Here is a 22,832-nt window from a genome sequence, read left to right as displayed (position 1 = left end):
GGATAATTAAATGCATTTCAAGTTTGTATTTGGAAATTTACTTAAAATAATTTCCATTTATTGGGGAAACGAAAATGGGAGGAGAGCAAAATGTACTGCAGTTTGGCTTTGCTCCCTATCTTTATTAGATGCAGCTGAAAAGTTCATGTTAGTCGCTATTTGGGACCCAGCTAGAATTCTCATTCTTACGATTTGTTTCTAAAAAGTATTACTGTAAAATAGGCAGCTGTTTAAAATGGCAACCGACAACAGACATCCCCTCTACCATGTGTATTTATTATTTGTTTATTTTTTATAGCTCACTTTTATATTATTAGATTCAACACATAAAATAGTCAACTATAAAAGTTTCTAAATGCTTAATCTTATTTTCTGAATTTATCATGGACAGCTAACAATTTGAGGACAACACTGACTCCGTTAAATACACTTGGAGTAGCACTATTCTATGTCACATTTTGAGCCATTTCTTGAATGAGCTTTCTAAGAAGTCTCTCATAATGAGTTTTAACCTATCTAGATCTCTCCCTTCCTCTGAATCTATCTTTCTTTCTTTCGGCTACATTGGGTCTTCATTGCTGCGTGCGGGATTTCTCTAGTTGCAACAAGCGGGGGCTACTCTGTGTTGCGGTGCTTGGGCTTCTCACTGCGGTGGCTTCTCTTGTTGCGGAGCACGGGCTCTAGGCGCGCGGGCTCAGTAGTTGTGGCTCACGGGCTTAGTTGCTCCGTGGCACGTGGGATCTTCCTGGACCAGGGCTCGAACCTGTGTCCCCTGCATTGGCAGGCGGATTCTTAACCACTGCGCCACCAGGGAAGTCCCCGAATCTCTTCAGCATCTGCTAGTGTTGGAGGGTCTCCTGCAGAGGCGGGGGGTGGCTGTATCTCACCGTGAGGACAAGGACACTGGCAGCAAAAGTTCTGGGAAGTACTCCTTGGCGTGAGCCCTCCCAGAGTCCACCATTAGCCCCACCAAAGAGCCCGGGTAGGCTCCAGTCTCTACCATCTGTATTTATTTTTAATATTTCCATAATTTTAATCAAGAAAGAACATTTGGATTGGAGTCTTTATAATTAAAGTGAATAAAAACTGGTGCAACCAAAAGATGTTCAGAGAATCTTGTTTTTTTCCTTAAGGGCTCATAATCACCCTCGTAAAATAAAAGCTCTCGTAGTATCTCCAGGTTTCTGGGAAATGTAACCGTCATCTTTGATGATGCTAATTGATTTCATAAGTCATGATTTCATGAAAAAAGAAACCCATATTGCACTTTCTACAAAATAGGCAAAAAACTCTCCAGGATTTCTATCTATAACTTCCCTTAATGAATGTCTCAGTTGAACTGTTTGATGTAGATACCTGTTCAGTGGTGCTGAAAAGAATAGATGCTGTAAAAGCTAAGCCACAAGTACATGTATACTAAACAGTATTTTCAACAGAATGTTTTTGTAGTAAACTATTGAGAAACATTACTTTTGTTTGGACTTCTGTTCACCATTTGAAGGTTATGTGTCCCAAGAAAATCTTGTAAAAACAAGCCAAGGTCTCCCTCTGCTGGCAGAAGCTCTACGTTCTCTCAAATCCTCCCACTGTTTTGGATGGACATTTCTTTAAAATATATTCATCCCAAGAGGGAGGGGGTATGGGGATATATGTATGCATATGGCTGATTCACTTTGTTGTACAACAGAAACTAACACAGTATTGTGAAGCAATTATACTCCAATAAAGATCTATTAAAAATATATATATATATTCAAGTCCTTGTTTTCAGGAATGGGGTGGAAGAGTCTGGGACACAACAAGAGGTTGGGGAAACCATGAGGATTTCTGTGTGAGTCTGAGCACTTCTAGACAGGAACCCATTTTGTATTATCATCTTTGGATGCCCCCAGTTCCTTGTAAAGCTACACTTAATGTGTGCTTTGTTGCAACCAAGCTATTTACAAAACCTTAAGACAACATATTAGGACTTTTTAATTAAAATAACAGAATTAAAGATCACTTCAAATGAAAAGGAACTGATACTAAAATTACAAACATTCAGTTTCTATTTACCTAGAAATGGAATATAAACTGTGTAGTCATTCATAAATACTCCCTTGTGTAAAAAACTGCAGAAGGGTATACTAATGTGAATAATAGCCATGACCAAAATTTAATTTAATTTTTTATTTTTAAAAATTTTCACCTAGACTTTTGGCTTAATAATCATATCCATGGATACAGATTGTTTTGATCCCCCTTTTTGTTTCTGAGGGAAAAAGTGAGGTGAAGCCACAGACTGCCATCTCTAAAGTCATATTTTGAGGGGCAGACTGCTTGCATCCCAATTCCACTTCTACTCACTGCCTTTGTAGCTGGGAGAAGTTACAACCTGGCCTTCATTTCATCAACTGTAAAATGGGGATAATAGTGATAATACCTAACCTATATTTTATAACAGGGTCCCGCGGATCCTCAGGCTCCCTGAAGATGTCAAGGCTTTTGGTACGCAGCCCACGGTGAGTAGTAAAGGAGAAGGGTCAGTGTATGTACCACAACCTCAGAAGATCCCTTGCTCTTTTTTTTCCTTCAGACATTCTTAAAGGGGGAAAAAGCAACCAGCTGAAATATTCGGAGTTGGCACGTGTGCGTCATAACAGCCCCTTAATATTCCTATGGAACCTTACACTTAGCAAAAGGCCTTCATGTGTGTTACTTTTACTTGAACCTAATTCAGAATAGCCCTGGAAGTTAGGCATCATTATCCCCATTTCACAGCTGGAAACTTAAGTCCAAAGAGACCAGATGGCTCAAGATACCCCAGTCGCAAATAGGGAGGCCAGGGCAGGAAACCAGGTAGCGCCCCATCAGCTTCTCAAAGGATGGCCTTGAGAACTGGCGGCAATCGTAATTTTTCTAGACTTGCCATTCACAGGAGAAAATTGTTAACTAACCTTCACCAGACGGGGCCACGGATTTATAAGAGCAGTCGCTGGACAGCTGCGTCGGCTACCCCAACTTTCCACCAATCCGCAAACTGCTGGCACGAGGACTTCTTCTTGGCGTCAATAGTGCTTCTGCGCATGTGCGATTCCCTTCAGGGAGGAGGAGCCTTTTCCTTCCTTTCCCTGACTTCCGGACAATACAGGAAGTGGCTCGGAGACGCATGCGCAGTGTCTCCACGGTAATTAGGGCCGTTTCCTCGCCTGGCGTGAGAAGACCTCAGGCTCCCGGGATTCCTGTTCCTTCCACCTCGCTACCGCCTCCTCCGCGCCCGAGCGGGGTCGCAGGCTCCCGAGCTCCTTCCGCTCCCCGCCGCCGGCTTCCCTCCGCGGCGCAACTCTCAGGTAGGCCCCGTGCCGCTTCCCCCCGTTCCCCGCCGCCATGGCGCCGCAGAGGCCGGGTCCTCCCGGGCGAGTGCGGCCCGCCGCGAGGTGCTGGGGCACGAGCAGGACTGTTGGCGAACTCCATTAGTGGCCCCTGGGAGGGACGTCAGGGCTGCAGGGGGCCTTACGGGTCACCTCCGGTCTAAACCCCTCGTTTTTCTCGTGGGGAAACCGAGGTACGGGGAAGGGTCACAGAGTGGATGGCAGCCTCTTTCGCCTCTGCCCTTCCTCGTCACACGTCTGGCTTCTCATCAGACACAAGCCGCCACCTCGTTGACCTTCCCGGACCGTTCTTCTGCGGAAGGCCATCCCCCTTTAGTCTCCCCCATGGTAACCGGTTTCATCTCCTTTGTCGTATTTATCCGTCTCTGAAACTGGTTCTTTGTTTCTGTTTCCTCCGCCAAGTAGTCCAGTATCCACGTGCACACAGTGTGCCCGGGCAGGTATCTGTGAAGTGCCAGGCGCTGTGCTGAGGGCCAGGTGTGTTTTGGGGGAGCGTCCAGGTTGCTCTTCGCCGTGGTGGAGCTGGCACTCTCCTGGGGAGGCGACTGACTGCCAACAAGTTCCAGATGGGGACGGGTGCTGTGAAGAAGACGGAGATGCGATGGAGGCTCCAGTATGTTACATTAGGAAGGCAGGGAAGCCTCTGGGAGGGGCCTTCCTTTAAGAAGATGCTTTTAACAGCTTCACTGAATGTCACTTACACACGATAATCCGTTTAAAGTGTACATTTTGATGATTTGGGGAAGTTTAATAGAGTCGTGTAAACATCATCACAGTGCGGTTTTAGACCGTTTCCATCACCCTCAAAAGTTCGCAGGGGGCCCCTTTTGAAGTGGGACCTGAAGATTCAAACTGAGACAGCTGGGGGTTTGGGGGAGGGCGGATCATCCCAGGCTGGAGGAACAGCTGGTAGGAATGCTCCAGGGCTGGGAGGAGCTTGCTTTGTTCACAGGCAGAGAGGAAGCCATCAGAGCTGGGGTGCAGCAAGGATGGAAGGAGTGCGCGCTTGTCTTCCGAACTTCTAGAGGGTTCTCGGTGTCCTGCACAGCATGTGGCCCGCGTAGGCTGATTAATGCTCGATGGCCCTTGTTCTTCTCCCTTAGTTCATCCCTGATGGCAGAAATGCTCTCTCCCAACTTGATGGTTGAAGAGAGGAACGGACAGGCGTTTCAGGCACTGTGTGTCCAACCTCACTTGGTTTTCGTAACTCTGTGAAGTGGATTTCAGGGTCTGTTTTTACAGATGAGAAAATCCAGGCTAAATAATGTGCCCCAAATCATATATTTAGTTCCTGGACTTGACTGCAGAAGCCCTGTCATTCCTTTGTTTGCTTGTGCAGTTAACTGGTGTTTCAAATACATCCCAAACATTTGAGGCAGACGTGGTCAGCAAGCACCGCGGCCTCGCACGGGGTTGCTTTCTGAGATACTAACGCTTCCATAGGCCTAGTGGGTCTACACTTGATTATTTTTCATAAAGCTCGGGAAATTCAAATACCTCCCCAGAATTCCTCACAGTCTTCCCATTCTGTGTTGTCTTCTTAAGAGACGCTACTCTTGTTATCTCCTGTCACATGAGCTGTATGTTATTGGGCCAGTCACTTTTGTCACTCAGCTGCTAGCCTCCTTGGGGAGAGGTTGCTGATATGGTAGGCTTCTGGGTGTAAAAATTTACTAACCAATGACAGAATTGAAAATGTGGCATCAATGTATGTGAGGCATCAGAGTTATAATACATAGACTTTCTCCTTGGAAGGAAAAAAGGGAAAGTTGTTTATGACCCACTATGCACTAGACACTGCACTTTCTTTTTTCTTTTTTTTTTTTGCGGTACGCGGGCCTCTCACTGCTGTGGCCTCTCCCGTTGCGGAGCACAGGCTCCGGACGCGCAGGCTCAGCGGCCACGGCTCACGGGCCCAGCCGCTCCGCGGCATGTGGGATCTTCCCGGACTGGGGCACGAACCCGTGTCCCCTGCATTGGCAGGCGGTCTCTCAACCATTGCGCCACCAGGGAAGCCCTGCACTTTCTACATAGATAATCTGATTTGATCCTCAGAGCAACCCTGGAGAAGGTGTTCATATTCTCTATGTTTGCAGAATAGGGAAAATGAGGCTTGGTGAGATTAGGGTCCCAGCTCTGGTGAGTGGCAGAGGCATGGTTCTAACCCAGGAGGGCCTACTAGACTATGGTGCCCAGGATAAAACTCAAGGTGGGGGGATTCTTGCTGGGCAAATGTCGAAAACATAATGCCAAACCTTTTGCTACTTAAGCGGACCAAAATGGATTACTTTTTAAAACCCCTACCATCGCTGCCAGGGTTGGTTGCTTCTCTAAGTAACTTCATGCAGAGATACTGACCTAATCCAGAGTGCGGAAATTAGTACGAAGGCAGTGAACTGGCACTAAGTGGGAAGCTGGAAGAATGGGGCCTTCTGCTGGTTTCCAGTTGTGTTCCTGGTGCTCAGCAGCGTGTCTCTAACTGTGTAAAAAGAAATGAGCGAATTTATTTTTTACCTGGTGACTGAAAACTACTCTGCTGTAATGTGTCAGTATTGGTGAATTAATTGTGACAAAGTTAAGAAGGAAACTGGATGTGGGGTGTTTGGGAACAATTCTTTTTTTAAAAAAAAAATTATTTATTTATTTATTTTTGGCTGCATTGGGTCTTTGTTGCTGTGCGCGGGCTTTCTCTAGTTGCGGCAAGCGGGGGCTACTCTTGGTTGCAGTGCGCGGGCTTCTCATTGCGGTGGCTTCTCTTGTTGCGGAGCATGGGCTCTAGGCACGTGGGCTCAGCAGTTGTGGCTCGAGGGCTCTAGAGCGCAGGCTCAGTAGTTGTGGTGCACGGGCTTCGTTGCTCCGCGGCATGTGGGATCTTCCCGGACCAGGGATTGATCCCGTGTCCCCTGCATTGGCAGGAGGCTTCTTAACCACTGCGCCACCGGAGAAGCCCAGGGAACTCTTTTGTCTTAAGAATTTTCCATTAAAAACTATTCTAAAATAGAAAGTTTATTTTTAAAAAGCACTCTGCTTATCGCATATTTAGATCTCTTCAGAAGAGAGAAGCCTGACATCAAGCCATTTATTTATTTATGCTCTATTTCCCTTCCATAACTTAATTATCTTTATCTTGCCTCTCAGTGATGTTTATTACTTAAGAGAGGACCTGTCCTTAACTTTTCCCATTATGTTTTAGGGCCAAGATGAGCCTGTTTGGAGCAGCCTCCGGGTTTGGCACTGGGGGAGCCAGCATGTTTGGCAGCGCCGCCGCAGATAATCACAACCCTATGAAGGTACCGCCTAAGGCTTCGTGGGTTCATAGAGACACTGCAGGGGGCCCCACGCTGGTGACAGCGAGAGAAACCCAGATGGCTTGGGAGCCTCCTTTGGGGGTGAAAACTCTGAAATTTTGTCCAGGCTGCTTTCTCAAATACTGGAGCAGAGAAACTATGTGTCCCCTGGACCAGTGTCCTATTCCCCGTGACATTCCTGATCACTGGAATCACTCGAGATGCCTGTTAAAATTGCACGTTCCTAGGGCCCAGCCCACACCTGTTGACTCAGAATTTCTGTGGCGGAGGGAGGCAGGTGATGCTGTGATCGAGCACTTCGGGGCAGGAGTGACCGGGTGGGCCATGATCTGGGAAATGTGGCTGTGGGCCTGCCTTTGCGAGCGCTGCTTGTAGTCCAGCGGCGCCAGTGTTTTCACTGGCTTAGTTACACCCCCCCTTTTTATCAAAGTAAGAAAGGTCTAATTCACTTAGCTCTTGACACAAGGGAAGGCCACCGTGAGGTGCTAGTGAGAAAGAAGGCAATTTTGAGTTGAATTGTGACGATGTATACATTTTAACATGGACTTTTTCCACCCCAGGATATTGAAGTAACATCCTCTCCTGATGATAGCATTGGTTGTCTATCTTTTAGCCCACCAACCTTGCCGGGGAACTTCCTTATTGCAGGATCGTGGGCTAACGATGTAAGTGCTCCTTAAACGCATGTTCTCTCTGTCATATCTCTTTGTATGGGCACGGTTAGCTTTTTTTTTTTTTTTTTTTTGCTCCAAGTGAATGAGGCAGAGAGTTCAGGCTTATTCATGGCTTTTTGTAAGCACCGGGTTTAGAGTGTGAACCCGTCTGAATGGCAGGCATCCCTTCTTGTGCCGATTTTTGTTAAGAAAGCAGGATCATATGCGTCATTCAAAAATTCCTACTCTGGTTCAGTATCTTGAAGTATATTCCCAGATCTGTAGTATTCATTGAAAATAAAAGTTGTCCATGACGGTATATACAAATTTCCCTTCTAGGCATCCTGCAAATGTTCTTCAAGTTTATGTTAAAGTTTTTTCACCTTTAGATATAGCATAAATCCTGCACCGACACTATACTTACCAAAAAGAAATCATAGCATACGAAAAGAAAGATAAAAAAACTCTGGTAGAAAAATAGGCGAAGGGTGTTTAGTGGCACTTCACAAAGGAGTGCAAGGGGCCTGCTGGAGTGACCTTGACACACTCAACCGCACTCCTGATCAGATAAACACACAGTGGCTTTGCCACGCTCTTAGATACGGGACCTGGGCCAGTTATCTTCGTTAAGCCTCGTGTCCTGTTTCATGAGATGGAGATGACGGTAAGTTGACAGAGCTTTAGCTGTTGTAGAGATTAATTCAGATAACGCATGTAAAGTACATCATGGGAAATCCTCCAGTCCCCAAATAGTTGAGACACAGGGTACGGACTTCAGGATTTCAGATAAATATCCTCCGGAAGAGCTGCAGCAGTTTACCCACGTACCAGTAGTAGAAGTCTCAGCTTCTCCGCGCTGGCGCCAAGTAGTATTCGTGTTACGTTTGTTCCTTTGAGAGGAAAAAAGTGTCTATAATGTAAATTTATGTTTATCTGATGATGGCTTGGAGCAAAGGGCGTCAAATGCATATAATGTATCATTAATTGGCTGTTCGTGTTAATTTGTTTTCTTACTGTAGGTTCGATGCTGGGAAGTTCAAGACAGTGGACAGACTATTCCGAAAGCCCAGCAGATGCACACTGGGCCTGTGCTGGATGTCTGCTGGAGTGATGTAAGTTTCATTCAGTTTTTCCATGTTTTCAGAGTGTATATAAATGTACATATGTTTTTATATAACCTGAAACACGAATAGCAAGTATGGATACACATTGTAGAAGTGCTGTTTCTGAATTTAAATATAGTAATTTATCGATACTCATAATGTAGTCAGTTGACTTTAGTCATGTTAACTTTAATCTCTCTGAAAGCTTTTCTTGCATTAAAAAAATCCATTAATTTATTGACATATTTCCTTGAGCAAGGGATGAGACAATTTTTTAAAGCCTTTCCTACCTCTACATGTGCCATGAGCTTCTGTTGTTTTAAAATTAGAAATTACTGTACCAGAAAATAAGTCCTAGGGGAAAAATTAATCCTTTTCCATTATTAAACTTCTGAAATATTTCATTTTTTTTGAAGTCTTTTTCCTCCCAAATCCTGAATATCAGCAATGTAAGTAAATGTGTTCAAGTTTATTCAGCTCTGAGCTCTTCTTTCTTTTTCTTTTTGGGGGAGTGGATGGGTGATTGGGGAGTTTAATGAAGGTACCATTTACAAAGAAACCAGCAGGGATGGTGAAGTCACGCACAGCAAGAGCCGCAGCTGTGGAGGACCCACCCCTCCCTAAAGGAGGAGCCCAGGATTGACAGCCCAGCCTTTCTCTCCTCCCTTCTGCTGAGGGCTGAACCCTGCAGAAGTGAGAAAACAAAGGGGCCTGACTGAGAGTCTGGGCAGCTCTGCTGAGGAAGCTAAGCCTCAGGGTCCCTCCTCAGGCTCATGCAAATTTTTTTATTAGATGAGATTTGCAAACAGTAAAATTGAACCTTTCTAGTGTATGATTCTGTGAGTTTTGAGAAATGCATAGAGTTGTGGTCAAAATATAGAAGTGATCCATCAGCCCAAGGATATCCTCCTGCCCTTTGTAGTCAAATCCTCCTCAGCCCCCAGTCCCTGGAAACCACTGATGTGTTTTCTGTCCCTGTGGTTCTGCCTTTACTAGAATGTCATAAACAGAAGCGCTTTGAATCGGGCTGTTTTGAGCACACTGCATTTGAGGTCCATCCAGGTGGTTGTGTCTGGCAGTAGTTTGTCTTCCTTATTGCTGAGTAGTAATCCATGGTGTGGATGTATCACTCTTTGTTCACCATCCACCAGCTGAAGGACATTTGGGTTGTTTCCCATTTTTGGTCATTACGAATAATGCTGCTATAAACATTTGTATATTGGATTTTCTGTGAATATAAGTTTTCATTCCTCTTGCATTAATATCTAATAGTGGGCTTGCTGGGTCATGTGTAATATATGTTTAACTTTATGAGAAATATCAAACTTCTCACACCACTTATGTGATCTTACTTAGCTTTCAAATAGGAAATGATTCTACTATTCATAAATATTTTGAGATGGTTAAGGAGCCAGAGTTGCTCCCATTTTAATCATTAGTTCTGACAGCCTTCTCTAAAGCATTTTTGTTACCTGTAAAACGTATTTCTGACATGTCTGATTGGGTTATTATGAGACTAATAATAGTTTTAATTTACCTGTAGAAAAACAGCAACTTGAATCGATTTTAAATATTTCTAATTTATTTTGCCTGTCTTTCTTAACTGATCAGTTAACAGATCAGAATTGTAAGTTTCTTATCAAGTGTGGTAAGAAATAGAATTAACTGACACCGGAATTCTGTTGCTCAGATGGTACTGAGCAGGCTGTTGGCTTTTCCAGAGATGTGTACCGCCTATTTCCTTTCTCCATCGCCATTAGAGTTGTGCGCTATCTAGTAGAGGCATCGATACATAGACATGAAGAGTTCCATTTCAGTGAGCTGAGTTCTGAGAGAGGCAGGATGCACTGTGCTGGGTGGACAGAACCCAGAAGGCAGCTGTAAAGTTTGGCAAGGGGGCTGTGAATGCTCCACAGAAGAGGCAAGAATTAAGCTGAATCTTAAAAGTAAACCATTTGCTTATATAGCTTTAGAGCATTGTCTCATCCATTCCAGGCCTGGGTTCAAATTTCGGCTATATCTCCACTTTTTGACTTTGCCAAGTTATTTAATCTCTGTGAGTATGTTTTTTCACTTATAAGATGACGGTAATAATAGTTTTACAACAGGTAATAACATTATTTAGTTCAAATAATTGTCAGGCACCTATTGTATGCTAAGCACTTGGGATATAGTGGAAGTCAGAGTAGGCGAGGTAGGCAAATCCTGTGCTTATGGAACTCATGGTCTCTTAAGACAGACGTAGAGGAACAGAGAAGGATTTCAGGTAGTGGAAATCAGTGACAGCTAGATTCAGCCACGTAAAGACTAGCGGGGCACCTGTGGGAAGGGGTTAAGAGACTTGTTTGAGGGAATATAGGGGGTGAAAGGCTGAGCCCAGACCTGGACCTTCCTGGCTTCAGAGCCCATGCACTTAACAGCCTCCCTCACAGGGGCTTACAGGAATAGGAGCTAGCCTGGGAGAGGAAGGCATGTGTGGAAAGGCACAGAAGCACAGAAGAGCCACAGTTAACGCTTGAGGCATAAAAGCCACCACTTGGTGAGGGTGATTCTCTGGCAGTCTGAGGACGGTCGGTCTGGCCACAGCAGGTGGACCTGAGAGGAGCTGAGTCGAGAGCACTTGGGAGTCTCGTTTCTGTGCCCCAGCCATTCGATAGACTGGCCTCTGTCGCAGTATGTCCACTGGGGCCTAGCATCCTGCAGCTGGTAGGATTGGCATTTTATGAGATTAAGGGGCCAGTGTTTCACTCAGCCTCGGGGCATCCTGCTCCATACATCAGCATCTTTCCAAGGATTTGTGCAGTTTCCCTCATAGCTTCATTAATAGAGAAGAAGGTTTTCTCTCTTCTTTCACATGGGGAACTGGCGACTTCAAATGGGAAGAAGTTTTTGCTAGGGGAAGATAGTGGTAAATCTTTGAGCTGTGGAACCAGAAATGAAGTACTGTAGGGCAGGGGTCAGCAAATTATGGCCCATGGGCCAGATCTGACCCATTACCAGTTTTTGTGAATAACCTTTTCTTGAAACACAGCCACATCATTCATTTACATAATGCGTATGGCTGCTTTCAAGCTACAACAAGAGTTAAGGAGTTGCAACAGAGAACTTTTGACCTGCAAAGACTAAAATATTTACTGTATGGCCCTTTAAGAAAAAAAATTTGTTGACAGCTGGTCTAGAATTTTCAACTCAGTACTTCTTGTTTTTAAATTACCTGTGCTTCATGTTGACTAACCTACTTTATGAATTCTGTATGTGAGTATTTTAAAACCACTATACAGTGACTGCCAATTTTTTAAGCTATTCTGTAGTTTACATTGGACCAGTGACTATCATAAATTAGTGTAGTTTTATTGCATGCACTTTCAAATGCTATGAGATACTGAGCTGAAAAGTAACCATGATTGTACGTGTGGTACAGAGCGGGAATGGGGGTGTAGAAAGAGATACAGTAGATGTGGCAGAGTGTTGACAGTTGGTGAATCTAGGCGGTAGGTTTATGTGTATTCATTGTATTATTCTTGGCAACTTTTGTGAAGGCTTGAAATTGATGAAAATAAGAAAAAAAATTTGAAGTGGCTCCTGGTAGGTAATACACATCGGTAGAGGATGTACAAAGGCTGCTCCTGGAGGACATGCCAGTGGCCGTGGCTGCCTCTGAGCGGCGAGCTGGGCTCAGGAGAGACTTCGTTTTCACTCTGTAATTCTAAATGCTGTTCAAGTTTTTTTAACCTTTTTACATATTATCTCTTAGAAAAGATTAACAATTAAAAAGAGCAGAAAGTGTGTTTTGTATATGATACTGTAGCTTGCAATACTCTGGCCCGCAAATAATTGGAAAAATTAAAATTGCAAAATAGAACCTGCCTTGATACGTTCAGTCTGATGTCTAGATGTTCATATAGAGGTTTTATTTTTCTTAGACTGTCACATTTTTTCTTTTTTCTTTTAGGATGGGAGCAAAGTATTTACGGCATCATGTGATAAAACTGCCAAAATGTGGGACCTCAACAGTAACCAGGCGATACAGATAGCACAGGTAGTAAAAACTTGCCCTCTGTAGGAAGGCCGGGCAAGGCTGGCGCCCAGGGTTGCGATGATCCCTCAAGGACAGTAATTCCCTGTTACAGGAAAGATGCAGTTTGACCGTTCCAGATCGATTAGACTTAAGTATACCAGAAACCTCTGTAGCACAAAGATGACACCAAGTTTGTACACATTCTCGTTTTCACTAGTGTTTCATAAATTGTTCTGTCATGGGTCTTCTGCAGTGTGTGGGTGGGGAGGGCGTAATAAGGAGCTGGTGACATTAAAACCTGTAAACGGTACAGCTCACCCTCAACATTCTGACACCCGTGTGCGGCTTGCCTTGTACCGACTGCATTTGGTCACCCATTCATTCGACAAGTCTGTATTGAATGAATGCCTGTGGTACTCCAGGCACGGTCCTTAGGAGTAGAGATACAGCAGTGAGTAAGAGGGACCCTTCCACATGCCAGGAGCTTTTACAGTCTGCTCGGGACAGCAGGCAGGTTCTGTGTGAAGACTGCTAAGAAAAGCAGAAATGAGGAAGATGAGAGAACCTGGAACCAGAGGGTCTGGCCTGGTGAGGAAGAGCCTCTTGGCACTGAGACATTTTTAGGAAGGTGTGGCGTACTGTGAGATCACAGTGCTGTGTGCCAGGAGCATCTCCTCAATCTCTTAATGCGTGTCATCTAAGTGATACAGCTGTGGTGGAGCTCCCTATGAGTTATTCCTGAATATCTCCCCCTTTCACTCTCACATGCTAGTTAATTATGGTTAAAATCAAATTAAATTTTGTTAGAATGGAAGGTAGAGACATGCGCTTGATGTTACATTGAATGTTTTGGTCATGGGGAAGAGCTGAACTATCCTTTGGTTTTTGTTTGGTATGACCTCAATATTTAAGGTTCCTTCTCCTTGAATTTCCAGAACCAAAGCTGTGTAGCATATTATTACATTCACCTTGGTGTATTTTGGTTTTATCTTGAAAGCACGATGCTCCTGTTAAAACTATACATTGGATCAAAGCACCAAACTACAGCTGTGTGATGACCGGGAGCTGGGATAAGACTTTGAAGGTATAATATACTGTTGAGGGACTGCGTGGCCTGACCAAGATTGGCATTTATTTTATTGTTATTTTTTTAATTAATTAATTAATTATATCTTTGGCTGCGTTGGGCCTTCGTTGCTGCGCGGGGGCTACTCTTCGTTGCGGTGCGTGGGCTTCTCATTGCGGTGGCTTCTTCTGTGGCGGACCACGGGCTTCGGTAGTTGTGGCACACGAGCTCAGTAGTTGTGGCTCGCGGGCCCTGGAGCTCAGGCTCAGTAGTTGTGGCGCACGGGCTTAGTTGCTCCGCGGCATGTGGGATCTTCCTGGACCAGGGATTGAACCCGTGTCCCCTGCATTGGCAGGTGGATTCTTAACCACTGTGCCACCAGGGAAGCCCGACATTTATTCTTGCACTATTTGGACTTTAGCTCTGAATAGTCACTTATTGGGTTTTTGTGGGGGTTTTTTTTTTTTTTTTGTCTTTTAGTTTTGGGATACACGATCATCAAATCCTATGATGGTTTTACAACTCCCTGAAAGGTGTTACTGTGCTGACATGGTAAGGAGTTTTTAACTTAATAATAATTACTTCCTTTAAAAAAAAAAAAAAGGCACTTCTTAACTTATGATATCTTGCAATTAGAGGGTAATGTAAAAACCCTTCAAACTTTAATAATAGATGTGGGATGTAGTTTGGATTGCCTCAGTCATCTTAAATCTGTAGATTTTTGTGTTGCATATGTTCTAGAATTACAGAAAACTAGATGTCGCACGTTTTTAGTCACTTGTATGAACATACGCAGATATCCACATGCCATGCTGTCCCCAGAATGACGTGCACTGTGTGGCTGTAGGAAGACAGGCAGTAACTTTGTGGTGTGGTGCTAGAGCTTTGGTGACTGTCTCTGAGTGAGCGGGATAGAAAGTAAAGAACTTTCTCTGCTGGTTTAGCAATAAGTTGAAGTTTTATACCAACTGCCCCAGTAATTCCACTTTTAGGAATTTATCATGAGAAAAGTAAAGATGCAAATGTTCTTTGTTCTCTATAATATCGTAAAACATGGGAAGTGACCCAGTGGGCCAACAAGACAGACATGGTTAAGTGAACCCTGTGGTGGGTTCATTTGAGGGAATGTTAGATACGTGGCCACTGCTAGTGTTCTCTGGAAAATGTGTGGGGCGGTGCTCACTAAACATGCTTTGAGTAAAGGATTAGCATTATACAGAAACATACGTATACACACCTGTGTAATGTTCAGGAAAAAAGACGGGGGTTAGCCTACCATAATGCTAATAACAACAGTTATCATTTGATGGGGTGATAGAGGTGATGTTCATTTCTTCTCTATTTCTCAGTACATTTTCTAAATGTATATTTCGTAGTTTTAAAAAACGAGTCTTTTAAAAAGATATGAATGTTCTACTTTCAAATACGATTTCTCTAGGTTACCTTGAAATGTGATAATATCATTGAACTGTTAAACTTGAAAAAAAATTCAGACTGACTTTTTGCGACTCTAAAAAAAATTGATCTAATACTTTGGTATAAAAAAGAAGTACAGTCCACTTTAAGCAGGTCTCTGCTTTCCTCTGTTTCCCAGATATATCCTATGGCTGTGGTGGCAACTGCAGAGAGGGGACTGATAGTCTATCAGTTAGAGAATCAACCTTCTGAATTCAGAAGGATAGAATCTCCGCTGAAACATCAGGTGAGTCACAAGTCAAATCAAGAAGCTCGTATTTATCACTTGTCGCAGGCAACCTGGCCATGTGGCCACATATGGAAATCGTTGTACTTTCAGACATTCAAAAGGGGTGAATTTAAGGATATAAACACACATATTTAGTGAGTAAATGCCGTCTTCTGCAAACACCCCCGGGGTCGCTGCATGCTGCTGAACGGGTGCACACCCTGGTGGATTGGTTCCGTTGTGAACACAGCTTCCGTCTTTAGCTTGGTCTTCACCTGCCACGGATTCTTAGATCTCCTTCACACTCTTCAGACCCCTGGACACTCCCTCCGAGAACAGAGAAGCTGATGGTTGGGAACTTCCCCATCTTCCTCCTGCTGCATCTAGAACTCTGGCTACACCTGCATCTTCCCTGCCTTTTCCCAGCTGTTAGGTGAGCCTTCTCAGGAGCCTTAGGTTGTCAACCACCTGCCTCTCTCCTGTGTCTCATCTCCCCTCTTCCTGTACTTCATTGGCACTGAACCAGGCTCAAGTCCAATCCTAGGAAACAAGCCTCTTCTGACCCCCACATCCTCTGCCACGTCTGTCCCTTTTCCCCTTTGAAGTCAAGTAAGTGTCTTACGTGAGCTTCCTTGGTTCCCTTACCTCCCACTCATCTCTCACCCTCCTTTGAGACTTCTGCCCCCATTACTCCACTGAAACTGTTTCTGGCCTGGCCACTGATGGCTTTCTAATCAGTAGCTCCAGTGGATACTCATCAACCGTCATCTTACCGTGGCCGCAGCATTCGCTGCTGTTCTTATTACATGTTCTTAAAACTCTGTCCTTGGTTTCTGTAATGCCAGCCTCTTACGTCCTGCCTCTGGTTGCTGCTTTGTCTTCCTTGCTGGTTCTTGCTGCATGTTGAGGTTCCCCAGGCGTCTGCCCTTGGCCACTGCCTTCTCTACATCTGCCGGCCGTTGCTGTTGCTTAGGTACGCCTTGTGGGCTGGAGACCTGGATCCCCAGCAGGCCTGGCCTCTGTGCTCCTGACAAGGACACCCACAGTCTGACAGCTCCTTTGCAGCCTCCTCATGTTGCAGCCCAAGAGCATCCCGTGCCAAACCCAGGACCACTTTCTGCAGATCATGTTACCTCTTCTCAGGATCCTCCCTGATTATTCTCCCCAGGCTGTATGTATATAGATATGTGTGTGTGTCTTAATATATACGTACGTGTAGATTTTACTCATCTTGTTTTTTGGACCAGAGCGTAGACTCGGTGAGAGCAGGGATTTTGTGTTTGTCGCTGCCTCATTCCTGGCCCCTGGAGCCAGGCCCGAATAGAAGGCATTCTGTGTTGGCCGAGTGAGCAGTCTTCACCTGCCCCTCCCCACCACCCAGCCTGCTCCTCCCCGTGTGCTCTGCATCTCACCAGATGGGACCCCCGCCCCTTAGTTGTGTCTAAGCCAGAAATCAGGAGCGTCCTTGATCCCCTCTCCCTCCTTTCCTCCTCTCCCATCTCATCAACCACCCAGCTCACTTCTACCCTGCATGTGGTTTCAAATCTGTTCATTTCTGTCCTTCCCTCCGTCCACATTTAATGCACCTCTTCTTGAATGACAATAAGAATGTGGATCTGTGCTCCTTTGCCCCCGGAGGCTGGGCCGTGGGCTGTTTCTGTGGGATCTTCTGTGGAGTCCAGGAAACCCTCCTTTGGGCCCTCAAACTCAGTGTTGGATCGAGTGCAGTGTCTGGCTCTTGCATAGCTTATTCATGGTTTAGAAAGTTATGGCCACGTCCACTGTGTGCCTGACCCTTGGTCCCCCGTGCTCCACGGGCAGGCACTACTTCCCTTTTCCAGTTGGGGACGCAGAGGCTCTGGAACGTTGGGTGACTTGCTGGAGGGCACTCGCCTAGTCAGTGGTGGGCTGTGAATCAAAGTGACATGTTCTCCCGACGCAGCAGGGGCCCAGCGCCAGAATAGGACCCGGTGGGGCTCTGAGGGCCGCGTGCCCCGCTGCAGTGACAGCGGGGCCTTCAGGGTGGCAGAGGGAGGACGGTGCCTGGATGGAAGCACTGGGTCCGAGGTTCATTCGTAACATCGTGTGGCTGAGTGAAAAGAAAACGATGCTTACTGGAGGAATGGAAATCACCTTCTTTACCATATTTAGAAATCCTGTTTCTGGTTCTTTCAAAACCCAAAAATGGGGTAAAAGCTGTTTACAGTCACATTAGTTATGGAATGTTACAGCTTATGTTGTGATGATATACTTTTTCCCCCCCAACTGTAGCATCGATGTGTGGCTATTTTTAAAGACAAACAGAACAAGCCGACAGGTTTTGCCCTGGGAAGCATTGAGGGCAGAGTTGCCATTCACTACATCAACCCCCCAAATCCGTAAGTGAGGCCTGATCAGCTTGAAGATTTTCACTTGAGGCTTTTTTTAAAAAAGGAGAGCTAAGTTGGGCCTTTGTTTTTCAGAGCCAAGGATAACTTCACCTTTAAATGTCATCGATCTAACGGGACCAACACTTCAGCTCCTCAGGACATTTACGCGGTACGTTTTTAGGAACTGTAACCCTGAGAGTTTGTCTAGAAACTAGACTTGGAGGCGGGCAGCTGAATCATTATGGGGTCGGAAAAGATCGCTGTCACTGTGTGTGTTCGCGTGCAGAGGTAAATGGCTTACGTGAGAGGTTTCAGTTTTCTGTTTTTATGAACGTGTTGACCGTCTTCGTTCTCTCTGTTTCTGAATGCAGGCTTAGGAGTTTTGGGGAGCGACTTCCACCTCTGTGAGTGCTGGTAGACAGTTGATACACTTAGCTAAAACCGATAAATTGCTGTTTGCTGAAAAAGAAAAAGGCATTTTCCTGAGGTTCGCTCCTTGGTGTCACTAGCTTACATACTTATTAACCTCTGCTGACTCGTGTTTTGAGCAAGAGACGAGATTCAGTCCTGGGCTGCCGATTGGTTCAGGAAGTGGGGCTAGTTTCTCCTGTCATCAGCGGGCCGCCAGCTCTGCTGAACTGATGGTCTGTTCCATTTTGTGTCCTGACTGAACCAGGAAGTCTGCATTGGCGGGAACCTGATTTCTCCTCCCTCCTCTGCCTCTGCTTCTCATTGTGCATCTCCATCATTTGTAGGTAAATGGAATTGCGTTCCATCCTGTCCATGGCACCCTTGCAACTGTGGGATCTGATGGTAGATTCAGCTTTTGGGACAAAGATGCCAGAACAAAACTAAAAACTTCGGAACAGTTAGATCAACCGATATCGGCTTGCTGCTTCAATCACAATGGAAACATATTTGCATATGCTTCCAGCTACGACTGGTCAAAGGTGAGAATTCCCAAACCTGCGTTGGGCCCCTTCGGGCAGCAGAGCCAGGCTCTGGAGTCGGAAGGCCTGGGCTTGAGTCGCGAGGCCTCCACAGACATGCTGTGTGTCTGCAAATGGCATGTCACCGTCACCTGACCGCAAAGGGAACAGCAGGGCCTCCCTCTCATCCTTTCTCTGAGAACGTGCCCACGTCAAGTGTTTGGTCACTGTAAACCCAGCGGCCGCCACTCGGGGGGGTCCAAGTCATCCAGTGATGCCAGGGGTTGTTGGGCGAGAGTGAAGAGGGCTCAGCAAGGCCGTGGGGCTTCCACCAGAGGCTTTGACTCTTTGCTTGTTTGCTGTGTGGGGAGGAGGGAAGTTAGGGACTGACAGGGTCCTGGCTGTGTTTTGGGGTCATCCCAGTGTGATGGTAAAGAGAGCAGACCTGGGGACTTGGGTTCCAGAGCCGTGGTGCCTTTCTTGTTCACATCCACACGTGTCTGTCTTCACTGGCCCTGCCCACCTCCCTTCCCCGAGACACACACAGCACACAACTCTCTCTGTCTCTCTCTCTGTCTCTCTCTGTCTCTCTCTGTCTCTCTCTCTCTCTCTCTCTCTCTCATGACTTCGTTCTTCTCTACCTGTCCCCTGTCTCGTTCCCCCGTCTGTAGGCACACACTTCGGCTCTTGTAAAACAAGCGTTAAGAGGCCTGCTTTCCCTTCTGTTAAACTTGTCCAGAGTGGTGACCCCCCGCCCTCTTTGTTCCCCCACCTATGTCTCCTCCTCAGTTTCCTGGACTGTAGTCAGGTTCTTGCTGCCTTAGTTCTTGTGCAGTGCGGAAGCTTCCTTGCTGTCTGTGCTGGGCACCCGTCCATCCCTTCCTCTTCCTTCACAAAGCCCTCCCCTTGGCTTCTCTGACCTTTCTGTTGTCTGTTGTACTCCTGCTCCTGACTGCCCCTTGCCATCTCTGGTGGCTTCTGCTTTCTGCCCACCTCTTGTATGCAGGCCTTTTTCTGTGGTTCTCCTTCGGGTCCTCCAGGCGCGTCTGCATTCACGAAGCAGCAGCTCTTCCAGCCTAAGCTGGTGACTCTTCCATGTCTGACTCGGCTCCTGAGCTCGCTCCCCACTTCCTCCGGTGTCCCAGTCCCAACGGGATGTCCGCCCCTGGCTACCCCCTAAGCACCTTAACCTAGGAGATCAAAATCCGGTGGATTCCACCCCCCTGCTTTACCCTCCCGCTTGCTGCTTCTCCTGTGTTTGTTCCTCTTTGAGGCAAACACCTCCTAGTCAGTGGGGTGTCGGTCTTGGAGTCGCCTTTGGTTCTCTTTCTCAGAAGAGCTGGGCAGTCACGGAGCTCTGCCCACTTCACCTGTGGTACATCTTGCCCGCTCAGCGCATTGTTGTGATGCCTTCTCAGGCCTGTGGGAGGCGCACTCTCTCTGAACATTTGCTTCTATGAGCTGTGTAGCTGCCTTATTTTTCCAGCAACTTTACTGAGTTGTCATTGAAAGGCAGTAAATTGCACACATTTGAAGTGTAGTTTGATCAGTTTCAGTATCTGTGTATATACCTAGGAAACCTTCACCACAGTCAAGATAACATACATTTTTATCTCCCCCAAAAGTTTCTCTGTGTATCATTGTAATGTTTTCCTTCATGCACACATTGATCATTATAGGTGAATTTGCGTTTTCTAGAATTTTATATAGGTGGCCTCATACACTGTGTACTCTTTTTTGCTGTTGTGTCACTAGTTTGTTTTTAACTGTTGAGTAGTATTTCATGGTGTCTGGATGTATCACAGTTTGTTTATCCATTCACCTGTGGAAGCCATGCACTCAATTATGCAGAGTGTGCTTTTTTGGTTCTGCCTGGCTGGGGTTGGACCCAGATTGTGGCCTGAGGCCTCAGTTTCCCTGTGGGCCTCTTCGATGGATCTCCTCCTCTTCACCTGCTCAGCCTGCAGCTGCATTAAAACTCCATGTTTACCTCACATCACACTCATGGCTCTGTGTGTTTCAGGAGTTGAAAAAATAATTGTAAATTGAAAGCAGTGCAAAATCAAAGCTCATCGCTTTGAATGCCACTCAGAATTAATTCATCTGAGCGATTAATGTCAACTTAACCGTGGAACACTTAAATTATAATCTTTTAACTTAAAAAAAAAGTTGCTTACGAGTTTTCCATTTTTCTTAGTTGAAGGACAGTTATCCCCACATATGATTAATATAATTAGCTTGTTGCTTGAGCGTAACCGTTCCGAAAAGCTGCACTTCGTGTATTACGATGAGACTTAATGGTCATTGGGTGAGCAGAACTTCTAGAACTATCTTGGCGTAACTGTCAAGGAGTGAGAATAAAGCGTATCATTGCACTGCAGGCGGCAGAATGCATCCAGAGGCGCTTCCCACCTCCCTGTTCCAGGCCTTTTGGTTACCTCGGGTTTCCACTCATCTGTCTTACCCCCACCACTCTGCTGTCTTCCTAAAACATAAGTCCTGTCATTGTCACTTAGCTTTGTGGCTGCCATTCCTTTTCCCTGTGGGACAGTTTTCACAGGCCTCGGCTAACCCAGCCCTTCCTAGCCTGGCCTGAGCTGGGTGCTTCCGACTCCCCCAGTGTCACACAGCCCCCCCTCCTCCTCAGCACAGGCGCAAGCAGACACGCTGACACCTGCACTTCACCTCCCTCCGCGTCTGGGATGGCGCATCCTGGGACTTGCCCCGCTCCCTGTGACGTCACAGGCCGGAAGTCTCCTGTGCTGAGAAACCTCCAGCTCATCCTCCGCCATCCTCCCCTCCCCAGGCTGTGCTCACTGAGGGGGAGTCATCTTGGCATTAAAGCAGTGGAAGGTTGACAAAAGTCTCAGTGCTGCAAAGATAAATATGTAGACGATCATCCTTCTAAGGGGCACATTGAAGGCGTTTCCTCCAAGTCCTTAACCTTTACTCTGAGGATTAAAGTGTTTGTTTAACGTTTGACTTTTATTTCTCTCCATTTACCTGTTTTACTCCTCCAGAGAGATTACACATCATGCATGGAGCACAGGACTTGGCATGTTAAAAGTGCCCACAAAATGCTAACCTGATTTTTAATCAATTTTTAAGGTACTGTTTTTTTTTCCCCTTTAGGGACATGAATTTTATAACCCCCAAAAGAAAAATTACATTTTCCTACGTAACGCAGCCGAAGAGCTAAAGCCCAGGAATAAGAAGTAGTGGCTGGAGACGTGTGGGTTGTCCAGAGTTGTCTTCTCTCCACTCTGCCTCGTCTCTGTACGAATTTGGGTCCCAGCTTTCGGTGGGTTGTCAGCCATGGATATGGATTTCAACCCCTGGAGAAAACGATGTCACTGTTCAGCAGTCAGGAGCCTGGCGGCCGCGGTGACTCTCCGTCTCTCCATTCCACTGCCGGTTACAGGTTTCGTCTGTAACTCTAAGGGGATTAACATTATTATAGAAGTTCTTAGATTCATGTGGGCAACTGCCAGGTATTTTGCAGTGCTTCGTTCAGCAGTGTATGTATTAGAGAACATTGGGAAACATTCTACGAGCCCTGTACTGTATTTTGCAATAAAATATTTAGAAGATTGTCTACTAAGCTCCCTTTGTCCATCTCTCCCCTTGCCCACCCCGTAAGCTCTGAAGTGGTTGCCCTGCTCAGCATCATCATTGAGTTTTGATGTGTGATTGCAGATGCCCTGTGGGAAATGCAGAAATTTTGCCCCTTAGGAGAGAGGAAATCCTGAGCTGGGAGTGTTTCTGCTGTGTGGATTGCCTAGCAGCAGTCTCTCCAAGCGTTGTTGGGCAGAGTTTGAGTGTGTTTTTCTTTTGCTTCCTTCATTCCTGTCTTGGACATTCCAGTGCTTTTCAGTTCTGCAGGGCAGATGTCCTGGTGACTGGAACAGGGGTGTTCCTGTTCTGAGTGACAGGCCTTTGTGGGCAAAGCCCAAGTGGGGGATGCATGTGTGGCCTTCAAGTTAGAACCCAAGTACCCTGCATGGGAAGTACTTGGAGCTGGTGCCCCCAGTAGCCATAGGTTTAGGGTGTTGCTTTTTTATTTCATGTAGTTCAAACTTCCTGATTGGAAAGTATCTGAAATGGGAGTCTGTTGTGTTTTTACCCTGCAATCCCACGTGCTTTTTCTGCTCCACTCTTTGGGGCTGGTGTGTAAATTAACTTCCTGAGTGTGGAGCTCTGGTATCGATAATACTGTAAGACATGTTTGCCTACTCTTAAAAGACAAAGTTTTCTACTGAAAGACATTGCCAGCGCTCAATGGTTTAAATTCTTTGGTAGTCGGATCACAGATGAATTCAGACCGTTAACTC

General features: G+C 45.9%; 1 protein-coding gene across 1 annotated transcript; it reads left to right on the top strand.

The window, feature by feature from the left end:
* Window positions 1-3,147: 3,147 nt before the first annotated feature.
* Window positions 3,148-22,098, top strand: RAE1 (ribonucleic acid export 1). The gene is made up of 12 exons (XM_082643372.1): window positions 3,148-3,329; window positions 6,565-6,661; window positions 7,240-7,344; window positions 8,352-8,444; window positions 12,388-12,474; window positions 13,451-13,537; window positions 14,000-14,071; window positions 15,114-15,221; window positions 17,475-17,581; window positions 17,666-17,741; window positions 18,328-18,522; window positions 21,634-22,098. The coding sequence occupies exons 2-12, from the start codon at window positions 6,572-6,574 to the stop codon at window positions 21,718-21,720; spliced, it is 1,107 nt and encodes a 368-aa protein (XP_082499498.1). The 5' UTR covers window positions 3,148-3,329; window positions 6,565-6,571; the 3' UTR covers window positions 21,721-22,098.
* The last annotated feature ends 734 nt before the right edge of the window (window positions 22,099-22,832 follow it).

The sequence above is a fragment of the Mesoplodon mirus genome (genome assembly GCF_964341445.2).
Source record: "Mesoplodon mirus genome assembly, chromosome: 15".
Classification (NCBI taxonomy): Eukaryota; Metazoa; Chordata; class Mammalia; order Artiodactyla; family Ziphiidae; genus Mesoplodon; species Mesoplodon mirus.
Note: the sequence above shows the minus strand (reverse complement) of the source record. Positions and strands in the feature narration are given on the sequence as shown.

Excerpts from the sequence above, each read along its gene's own strand:
- RAE1 (XM_082643372.1), top strand. The coding sequence starts at position 6,572 with ATGAGCCTGTTTGGAGCAGCCTCCGGGTTTGGCACTGGGGGAGCCAGC. Across the intron at positions 12,475-13,450 it reads AGGCGATACAGATAGCACAG|CACGATGCTCCTGTTAAAAC; the intron begins GTAGTAAAAACT and ends TTATCTTGAAAG. Across the intron at positions 17,742-18,327 it reads CTCCTCAGGACATTTACGCG|GTAAATGGAATTGCGTTCCA; the intron begins GTACGTTTTTAG and ends CATCATTTGTAG.